At 40.2% G+C, this 11,397-nt stretch overlaps 1 protein-coding gene across 2 annotated transcripts in view; it reads right to left on the bottom strand.

The window, feature by feature from the left end:
- Window positions 1-9,638: 9,638 nt before the first annotated feature.
- The window catches only part of LOC105563347 (growth/differentiation factor 8), a 14,334-nt gene continuing 12,575 nt past the window's right edge, over window positions 9,639-11,397 (bottom strand). For both annotated transcript variants that reach the window (XM_012014862.1, XM_012014863.1), the window contains exon 4: window positions 9,639-10,288. In XM_012014862.1, the coding sequence (XP_011870252.1) occupies window positions 10,127-10,288 (162 nt within the window). In that variant the 3' untranslated portion in view covers window positions 9,639-10,126. The remainder of the gene's footprint in view (window positions 10,289-11,397) is intronic.

Below are 11,397 nucleotides of genomic sequence, written 5' to 3'. Positions count from 1 at the left end.
ATAAAATGAGCTTCTAATTGACATTACGCTTAAGCAGAAATAACTGCGAATTAATTAAAAAATCAACGTGCTTTCTAAAAGTATTTCATAATTTACCACAGATCTCCAATTTGAAATCTCTGATCCTTTAGAGACACCTGTAAAATAATTGCGTGTAAACGAGGTATCGTTCTTTAGTAAAAAATGTTTCGAGATACGCGTGTCAGTGTCCTCTTAATTATTCGTTTTTAAAAGTTAAAGTAGTTCTTTAAATTATTATCAAAATTTGCGACTTCCTTTGAGATAGAATAAGACAAAAGATCACAATTCGATGGAATAAAGGATATAAAAGCCAAGACAGGATATTAGTGTCCAAATGATTTTAATTTTTAAATTTATCGCGAAAAATTCATCTCAGCCGGGGTTTGAACCTGAAATTCCCTCTCACTAGGCGGGCGTCTCACCAATTCGACCACCGAGGCGAGGTCGAATTGGTGAGACGAGGTGAATTTTTGCGATAAATTAAAAAATTTAAATCATTTAGACACTAACATCCTGTCTTGCCTCTTATATCCTTTATTTCTTCGAATTGTGATTTCACGTCAGAGCCTTATGAATTTTATCGTTTAAGACAAAATATATTTGTCTTAAGATCTCGTTTACACACAATCGTTTTACAGGCGTCTCTGTAAGAACAGAGATTTGAAATTAGAGATCTGTGATAAACTATGAAAGGCTTTGGATCCGGAAATCCTTTTCTTGGGTGCAACGTACCGTGAAACTTGACGTGACCTTTCTTTAATTTTGGAACATTATCTCGGCGACTCTCGTCCCTCAACTTCACCTTCTCCCCTCCGCGACATTATTATTCGCGAGTGAACCTGAATTAAAGTCGACATGTTCGACGTGAAGATACAGTTCGCCGTCGAGCGGAAAGGTCACACGATGTTACGTGGCGATACAGCCCAAGTCACATGTCAGTGCTTTTATCGGCGGTGCATTATTTTCATTTTTCCGCCGTAATCTCATGCTTAATTAAAGTAATCGCCGGACTTTGGAGCGAAATAATACGAACGGCACCAGCCGGCCGTGTGTACGCACGCACACATACACATAAATACGCCCACCGGCCGCAATTCCGCGCGATTGATTGACGGGCGAAGTACAGTAGCAGCAACCGGCGGCGGCGGCGGCGGCGACGATCGAAATTGCACTCGCACTCGCGCGGACGCAATTAATTCGCGGCGAGGCGATGTCACGTAACGTTAAACTCGTTACCGCGCGGGAAACGCGCGTTAACCGGCTCCGACTGCCAACGCGAGCGGATAAATATTGTAGTACCGTAACAAAACCTGACGGAACGCCGGACTACTCGTCTTGAGTATCGATCGGGGCCGGGACAGAATGACGAAACAATGATTCTCGCCCGATACGCGCTAACGAGATGCGGGAAACGTAACGTTGGCTGTGCTCAAATTCGAGGGCCGGAATAAACTTTGTTATTCGAGGCAGAAAAATAAATGAAGGGGGCAGAAGAAAATGGGTGTGTTCCCATTTCCTCTCAGTGCCACCGACAGTACTCTCAGTAGTCTCGAGCATTCATTATCAAAGAAAAGGTGTGGATGGTTGCATTTAGAAGAGAATAACTGCTATGTTGTTACGAAGGGTACTGAGGTTTCATTTGGGAATGACTTTCTCAGCAGCCGAATTCAGTAAGAGCGTCCAGTACTGGCACTGGTACTGAGAAGAAATGGGAACACTCTCATTATCTGCGACTCGAAGACATCGCAGACGTTTTGTTACACTGAGACTCGGGTCTCTTATTGATTTCGGAGTCTTCGTTACTTTGCAGTAAAGGTCTTATATTACAGCTGTACTTCTTTTTAAGTAACGACGTTATTCATAGAACACTTTAGCGATGGGGGATTTTTTAATGGAACGAGGCTTATGCAACAATAAGAAATATTATTGCACGGGGAGAGAAGTTTCTTTTAAAATTTGCCCTAAAAATCATTTGTTTGCGGGGCAACGTGGCGCTTCGAAGAACTTTATGAGAGTTTTTTGAACTTTTGCCATACATTTTACTAGTAACATGTATAGAGGAAAGTCCGCTATTATGAGACAGGTTTACAACGACAACATTTAATTACAAATCTCTTTTCGCAACGATTATACAATCTAACAATCAATTTTCCACTAGACAGATTTCACTCCAAGGGCAATAAATTCACGGTGGAACCAACAGCTAACACGTCCATTAATTTAGCAGAAATTCCGCTATCTCATATTAGAAGTCTATCTCATAATAGGGGACTTTCATCTACTAACAAGTATAATTACTATTGAAATGTATGGTAAAATTTCAAAGAACTTTCATAAAATTCTTCGAATTGCCATGTTGTTCTATATATTGCATGATTTTCAGAATTTTTAAGAGAAAATTCTCTCCGTGTGTTATTATTATTGAACACAAACGAGATATGAAGTTGTAAAGTATGAATTTTACCTATTGCGGTTGAGCGAAAGGACTTTTCCCTTTGCACGACATGACTTTTTCTCTCTCTCTCTCTCTATATATATATTTAGCTGTGTTAATTTGCGTTGACGTAAGAAAAATAAGAAAATGCACACGACTCTATCGTTGCGTGTGCACGAAGTACGCGGGCTCGATGCGAGTTAAGACCCGCACTAAATAAATACTCGACAATTCTTATCTGTGCACGAAGTCTGCGAAACTGCAGACTTCGCACTTTCCTTGTTTCCTCAAATAAACACATACGAGCGCGACAGAGCCGAGCGGAACGGAAATAAAGGAGGAATAAAGGGGGAAAAAAATGATATCTGTACATTTATTATTTTACTCAATCTTGCATTCTTCTGTTCTAAAGTTAAACTAGCGATCGCACTATTTCTATCTACAACCTTACCGCGCACTTAGCAAAAGGAACGGCTGAGTTTAAAGTTTATTAAAAAAAGAAAAAAGGAAAGGAAACGTAGAGAAATTTTCTCAACGTTATTAAAGACTTAAACACGCACGTCGCATTTCGTGCTAAATCTACGGTGAAAATATTGGGCCATCTCCTGCATCGTGTTGCGCGATATTACAAACGCTACTTTCTTTATCCCTCGTAATTCCAAAGACCAGTGGGTTAGCCTTGCAGTAATTACAAACGTGTTACAAACGAGAAATATCGCATCTAATTTTACTTACATTTAGCAACGGTATTTATCCTGGATTAAGTATCCCAAAGTACCATTACATTTTTCTACGGCAGAATTGCTTTTTATGAGCTTCTGTGCGCTACAACGAGGGAGAAAAAAAATATCGCGTTACTGACTTCGTTAACGTCGCAATGTTCATTTCATCGGGATTTTGGATTATGAGGAACGGAGATTATTTGAAGACGGAGATCGAAAGTTCGACGCGCACGATGCAGAAGGGAGGCGGGTTCGTATAAGTAAAGATTACGCTATTTCGTCGCTGTGTCACCAAAGACATACACTTGCTTCGCGTAGAGCCGCGGTAACTATTATTTCTCTATTGCGTTTAATGTCGCTAACGGACATACTCGGTTTCGATCTCGCTGTACCGTACCACCCATTGTCTCTCGCTCTGCCTGGTGCTTGTTTTCTTTTCCCGCTTCCTCTTTCCCGCCTCTTCAACTCTCCCGCGTAGTCCTCCTCCACTTCACTATCTTCCCTCGCCATCCCCCTCTTTTTCCCTCCTTTCCGCCCTCTGCATTTCCTCTTTCTCTTCCTCCTTCTCCTCCTCGCAGCCGCTCGCTCGCCGTTTCTGTGTCTGTCTCCCGGACGGAGGAAGGAAGCGCTCCAGGAAATTCATTTGCAGAGACATGGCACCGTACAGCAAAACACGAATGATATATTTACATGGCGCCGAGGGAGAAACCGACGAGATGGATTTACTCGAGAGAGGTTTATCGAGCGTTACGCGGATGGGAAGGGGAAGAAACGTGAAATGTATTTTTTGAAAGAAACGCGCTAATCCACTCTCTCGAAGCCGCGCGGAAGGTTTCGTCCATGGTTTTTGCCCTCGTCCGCCCCATGAATTCTCCCGATTTTCGGGCGCGGTTGAGAAATGCGCGACGTGAATTTGAGCGCGGCTTATTTCAATGCGGTGACGGACTCTAATGCCTTCAGGCGTGATTTCATTCGGATGTCCCTGTAATATCTTGTAACACGAGGCTCCAGATCCTCACTGGAGGCGCCCGATAGAAAGCTCGCCACGCACTGAGAAAAATTTCCATCGGATAAGCTAATTAAATAGTGTTTCCGAGTACGTTTTCCGATTCAATTGTGGATACATCTAGTGAAATTTATCCGATGAAATTTGATTGAAAAACCGATCACGTTTTTCAACGAATATTTCATTGGATATATCCGTTGGTTATTATGTAATTGGATTATCCGATTATATTTAATCGGGCATTTTTCTCAGCGTGGTATCAATAGTAGAGCTGGGATTTTTCTTCAAAGATTTTTCTTCGAAAATTTTTCTTCAAGCTTCGAATTTTCGAGAATTGAAGTTTTTAAATTTTTCGAAGATTCGAAAGTCAATTAATATATTATTCCCTTTCTAAAAAAGAGATGTTACCAGCGCGAATGTCGTTAATATCGAACAATTGAGGCCTCTTTACCGCGATACCGATTAGTTTTCACGAGGCGCGGTGTGCTTCACTTCTCTTTTAGATTTAGTAAAAGATTTGCAACTTAGAAATACTAGAAGTGACAAAACGCGTGCTTCGCGCGCGCAGTTTGTGGTTGAGCAGTGCATAATTTTGAGAATTTGTACACATGCAAAGAAGTAATTGCGCAACGTCAATTTAAAATAAAACGTAATTCAACACTCACTGATACGATTCGCAACAGCAGAGTGTACAAAAAAATATAAATACGATTATTATAGACTAATTATGTAAAACTAAAATTATTGTATTAAATACACTTTATATTTTATACAATATTTGTTTAAATAGGCACTTATTAAAATAATTATATAGAATACTGAAAAAGTCTTCCTTTTAATTATAAACTCTCAAAATTTTATACGTATGGTTTTGTCTCTAACACTTATTCGAATCCTCGTTCGAATCATTTAAATAAATGAAATAAAAACAACAGATGCTTCATTTTGCACAAGTAGCAAATAACATCAAAATGTAACACACTTACCTCACCAATTCTCCGCCGTTGCCCGATGCCGCCTAAGCCTGCTCCTGCTCTCAGATTTCCTTGTTGCACTGACACAACACTCACTCACGAAAATCATCGATCGCGCGAAATTTCGGGCACTCCCGTACGCGACGTAAAATACCGCAAAACGCACGAAATATTATTAGCAAATATCGCGTGACTTTCTGTCACACAAATTACGTACAATAAGCGACTTTCTTTACCTCCTGCCCGTTCGAGTTGCGAAGAACGGCCGAGCGAATTATAGCGCAAACACCGAAGTCGCACAAATTTCTCTTTTCCCGAAAATGGAACAGATTACACGAAACCGATAGATAATTAAAAGCGCGGTGCGTAAACGAGATGTAACCGTGACAAACCACGGTTTACATTCATATTTTAGATGAGTTAGTCTCGTAAAAATCTATGTATACGTTGATAAAAAGCCGTCGCCTTATCACGCAATTTGTTTCTCATTACAAGTTGTAGAAACTTGATAATTAATCGAGGAACGTTACTTGTTACTGATAAAGGTGTACAAATCAATAGTGTTTCATCCCTACATTCATCGCGATCGAGTTTTGGAAACCGATAACGCAAAAGTAACAACACGCACTGAGCGACTCTCGCCACTGCCTGCCGGCGCGACGTTCGGCGGGCGAATGATTGCGCGGCGACCTTCGGGCACAACACGATGGCACGCAAACATCGTACGTCACCGCGCCGAAAGAAAAACTATAACGAACTTTGAGAATTATTGTTTTTCTCTCGGTACGGTGAGTGGTGACGTACGATGTTTTTGCGTGCCATCGTGTAGGTACCTGAAGGTCGGCTGCGCTCTCACTCGCTCGCCGAACGTCGTGCCGGCAGACAGCAGCGAGAATCGCTCCGTGCGTGTTATTACTTTTGCTTATTACTTTTGCGTTATCGGTTTCCAAGACTCGATCGTGATGAATGCAGGGATAAAACGCTGTTGATTTGGACATCTTTATCAGTAACAAGTAACGTTCCTCGATTAATTATCAAGTTTCTACAGCTATGTAATGAGAAACGATTTACAAGTTGCAGCGACTGCTCTTTATCAACGTATCATTTTATCAACTCATCTAAAATATGAATGTAAACCGTGGTACTTTGTCGCGGTTACATCTCGTTTACGCACCACGCTTTTAATTATCTATCGGTTTCGTGTAATCTGTTTCATTTTCGGGAAGAGAGAAATTTGTGCAACTTCGGCATTCGTGCTGTAATTCGCTCTGTCGTTCTTTGCAACTCGGACGGGCAGGGAGTAAAGAGTGTCGCTTATTGCACGTTGCGAACTAATAACTACTTCTTTACCGCAAATTATGCTTCCGATGCTCGCGTTGCGTTTTATATCGCCAATTCAAAAGTGATTTATCCCAATATTCTTCCGAATCAAAAATGCAAGTGATTAGTTTGAGTAATTTATATGACAGAAAGTCACGCGATACTTGCTAATAATATTTCGTGCGTTTCGCGGTATTTCACATCGCGTACGGGAGTGCCCGAAATTTCGCGCGATCGATGATTTTCGCGTGTGAGTGTTGTGTAAGTGCAACAAGGATATCTGAGAGGAGGAGAAGGCTTCGGAGGCATCGGGCAACGGAGAATTGGTGAGGTAAGTGTGTTACATTTTGATGTTATTTGTTAATTGTGCAAAATGAAGCATCTGTTGTTTTTATTTCATTTATTTAAATGATTCGAACAAGGATTCGAATAAGTGTTAGAGATAAGACCATACGTATAAAATTTTGTAACTTTATAATTAAAAGGAAGACTTTTTCAGTATTCTATATAATTATTTTAATAAATGCCTATTTGAACAAATATTGTATAAAATATAAAGTGTATTTAATACAATAATTTCAGTTTTACATAATTAGTCTATAATAATCGTATTTATATTTTTTTGTTACAGTTTAACATATATAATTAGCGATGTACAACTCTGCTGTTGCGAATCGTATCAGTGAGTGTTGAATTACTTTTTATTTTAAATTGACGTTGCGCAATTACTTCTTTGCATGTGTACAAATTCTCAAAATTATGCACTGCCCAACCACAAACTGCGCGCGCGAAGCGCGCGTTTTATCATTTCTAGTTGCTTAAAAAACACAATTAAATCAAAAGAAATAAATTTTGGTACGGTTTTTGAAAACTTATATGTCAATGCATTGTTGACTTCGAATTATTTGACTTCGAATATTCGAAACTTCGAATCTTCGAAAAATGTGAAAACTTCGAAAGTTTGATATTCGAAGTTTCTTTGTTTCTTCGGATTCTTCTTCGAGAATTCGAAGTTGCGAAACCTCGAATAATTAAACCACTAAATCAATAGACCCAATAGACCTCAGTTGATATAATGTATCTACGGTAAAAATAATAACGTATATGTTAACGAGCTCTGTGTCGTTAATATTAATGGGTGAATAAACTTGACTGAACATCGCAGACTCGATTAATTATCTCACTGAATAAATGCATGAAGAACTTTGTTGCGGAACTTTCTAGAAGTGATAAAAATTTTGTAACAGCCATATTATTTTGGGATTGACGGAGGCGGGATTAGAGATTCGCGAGAATTGCAATACGGAAAGAGTCCATCTCGTCGGTTTCGCGTTTAATAAAGACAGATTTGAACGGCGCCCGCGAGCGCGGCGAGACCCGATCGATCTCTCGCTTGTCTCGCACTCGAGCCCGCGAGATTTCCGCAAGGAAGAAAATACATCGATAATATCGGGCCGCGTTTTATCGCTCCGAGAGTTTTCGACAAAGTCAAGCCACCTCGCCGTTTATCTTGACGTGTCAACTACAGTCGGCGCTTAGCGTGCCGCTTATATAATAATAATATACTACGCCATAATCGCACGTATTTACTTCTAGAGTAATCGTTATTGCATTACGTCGCTTGCTTTAGTCATGCGAGCTGACCGTCAACGAGAAGGTGACGACGTCTAATCCTACTTTAGCAATAAATAAAATTTATGAACATGCTTATCACGCTTCTTAAATTAAATACAAGCCGAGGGTCGATATAACAGTTTCGGATTGTGCGTTAGATAGTGAGAAAATACTGTACGGCTTCTAGCGAGTTGTTTGTCGTATTGCCGGCTCTATCTAAATTCGCCATGTAAATCTTTGACAAGTATTTATCAAGTAATTTTATTACACGGCTCATTTTTCCGAGATGCAGTCTTGCAATGGTTGTGCAAAGTTCAATGGCAAATTGTAACATGGCGTATCTCTTACGGACGTTTCATGTCAAATGACCGAGCAGATTAAATGCAATTGACTCGATTGATTTAATCCATTTATGAAATTATTGTCTTCGTCGTGTAATATCATTATGGATTTCTCGAAATGTGATAATTCGATAATTTGAAATTGGAAGTCAAGTGTTGCATCGCTTACAGCGAGAGGCCGAATTTGAGAAGACTTTCCCGCAAAAGAATCGCTTCTCTTTTTTTTCCACGTGCTTTCGTCAAAAAAATTAGATTAGGAGATATAAATACCCTAGTAGCACAGTGCCATTGGCTAAACGTTGACCCAACACAACCAAATATTGGGCCAATGTTTAACCAATGTTTGTTCAATGCACTGTGCTACTAGGGTACCAATACAACTTTCACTACGGAAGTATTACGATCACATCGCTGAAAAGTAATCAGTCAAGATCTTCAATCTGGGTTTCGTAATTCGGGACTTAGAGAATCTTCGCGGTAGGAACGGCCTTGCGTAGCGGCAGCGGTGGGTGCGCGCAGTAAAGTTCATTGTCGAAATTGCCAGAAAGGTCTCTCGCTATTGGCTTGTAGGTACACGGCGGACACGCGGGGATGTCGGTATTTACGCTAAAATACGTAACGAGCTCTCTCCACGCTTCGGCTCGCCTTAATTTACGCCTTAATTTCCCCTGGCGCCGCAAGCGTTAGCTCGAGTCGATCTTGTGGTTCGAGCAATCAACTTAAGGATGGGATTCGAGGTCTCGGGAACACACCAATGTTACATCACGCAAGCTCACATCTTGTCGTAATGCATTACCGAACGAAAACACATGGTACATCGGCCGCATTCGTTTTTCATAAAAAAGACAGAAATGTGCAACACAGTTTTTGCAATTTGAATCGTTCGAGACGAAGAAAGCGTTTTATTAAAGCGGACGATGCCACGTGATATTGCGCCTTTCTATCGGCACAATTCGCGGAAATCGCACGTCACGTCGCACGATAAGATGGAGAAATTATGATTCACATAATATACCTTACGATGAAATATACAGACACGCAGCTGACGAATGAAATAAAATAAAAAAGCATAAATTGCTTAGGGCCTGTGTCCACGATGCTAGAATTTAGTCCGTGTTCTAATTTCGAGAAATGTGTAGCCGATCAACTTGCAGCTTTTACGGAATAGTTGCAAGTTGATCGGCTACGCATTTCTAATAAAAAAAGACAGTTTTTTTATCCTAACAAAAAATCAAGTGTTTGGAGTGAAAATAGAATCATGGAGTAAAATATCCGCTCTATTGGAGGAAATATTTGCTCCAATATTTGTTCCAATAAATATTTGTTCCAATAAATATTTGTTCCAATGGAGTGAATTTTTTATATGCCATAGTTCTACTTTTACTCCAAAGCATTGGAGAGATGGTAATTTTATTAACGACGTTTATAATGCAACGTGACGAAAGAACGAGCTTGCGTGTCGCGACAATAGCGTGCCCGTATCTTTAATTACCTGTTCGTGCGTTTTTTTCGCGCGATTCCGTCGCGTTCAAATTCGAGACGAACGGATTTTACGCGCGTCCAAGTTTCGGCTTCACGACGATTAAGCGCGAGCGACAGCCTCGGACAGGGTGGCGTGAGATGTTGGTCCTCGTCTTCTCGTCGTCACCGACCGGTAGTGATTCTACTCACCCTCTGCCTTCGGGACAGCGGTGTCACATGCAACCGCAAGCCTCCACCACCATGTTCGGCAGTGTTTTCTGCGTGATCGTGTTGTTCGTATCGACGTATAATAGCTGGAGTGGCGCGAGCTGCGTCGGCGAGCAGCATGGCACTATCTTCTTCTTTTGTTGCACCCCTTCCTTACTCAACAACTTCTGCAAAGAGAATGGGTGTTTCGATGCTCATTAATTTGCGAAAATTTGCAATTTCAGTCGGCGGAATCAGTTTACGATTGATACGGTTTTATTTTTAACTACTGACTCGAATCGAAATTTAACAGTACTGGAGAAATGTACGTAAGGCCTAAAGTTACCACATGAAAAATATACGAGAGAAATTTTATGAAATATTGAAATGTACCGAATATGTAAAACATTCAACAGGGGGCTTTAAATCTGTGGCACATTTATAATATTTCTTTTACATTCATGGAATAAAATAATATGATGATGAATTAGGAAATATGTGAATATAATCTAAATAATACTTGAAATTAATTTAGAAATTTTCCGAGAGAGAAATTCATGGAGTTTGACTATTATTTATAAAATTTAGGAGTTCTCGAAGTTGAAATAGAGTAAATCTTGTTAGTCATTTGTTTGTAGATTGCAGGTAATGTTCAATAATTCTTTAAGGCCCGGTTTTTCGTTTTCTAGTTAAATGTTAACCAGAGATTGGTCGACTACTCTTCTTAGATAATAATATAGAAAAAGATAGAGAGTCGACCTCTGGTTAACAGTTAACCAGAAAATGAAAAAAATACGGGCCTAATAATAAGCTCTGTGAGGAATAACAGAGGAGATAGGGGGTGCGAATGTCGTTCTTTTCATATGTCCTCGGACTACCGAACATAAGAAAATCATCTCCGTTTCGCGTATGCAAACGATATTTCTCGCGTCACGCTTCGTATATGGCAGAAAGCATAGACCTAAGTTAATGGGGTTTTACGTTGCGTGATAATGGAGTCTTAACGCCCCATTATCGTTACGAGTTGCAAACTATATTACTCACATTATGTGCCGCGGTATAACAAGAGTGCCTCCTCTCCCGACTTTTATTAACAATTAATGCGGGTAATAAAGGACGCGATTATGCAGCACGATTATATTTTTTACGTTAAGTAAAGCATAAATTGCGTGTGTGTACGTGTGCAGCCGTTAGAGATGAAAAGGGATTACTTCACGCCTGACATGAATCAGTTTTTGCACAATTAAAACTAAAGGCTACATCCGTGTGCGAAAGTGTCCAATTTAGAAGTCGAACA

The sequence above is a fragment of the Vollenhovia emeryi genome, unplaced genomic scaffold (genome assembly GCF_000949405.1).
Source record: "Vollenhovia emeryi isolate VEMERY1.0 unplaced genomic scaffold, V.emery_V1.0 DF939177.1, whole genome shotgun sequence".
Taxonomy (NCBI): domain Eukaryota; kingdom Metazoa; phylum Arthropoda; class Insecta; order Hymenoptera; family Formicidae; genus Vollenhovia; species Vollenhovia emeryi.
This window is presented reverse-complemented; position numbering and strand designations above follow the sequence as displayed.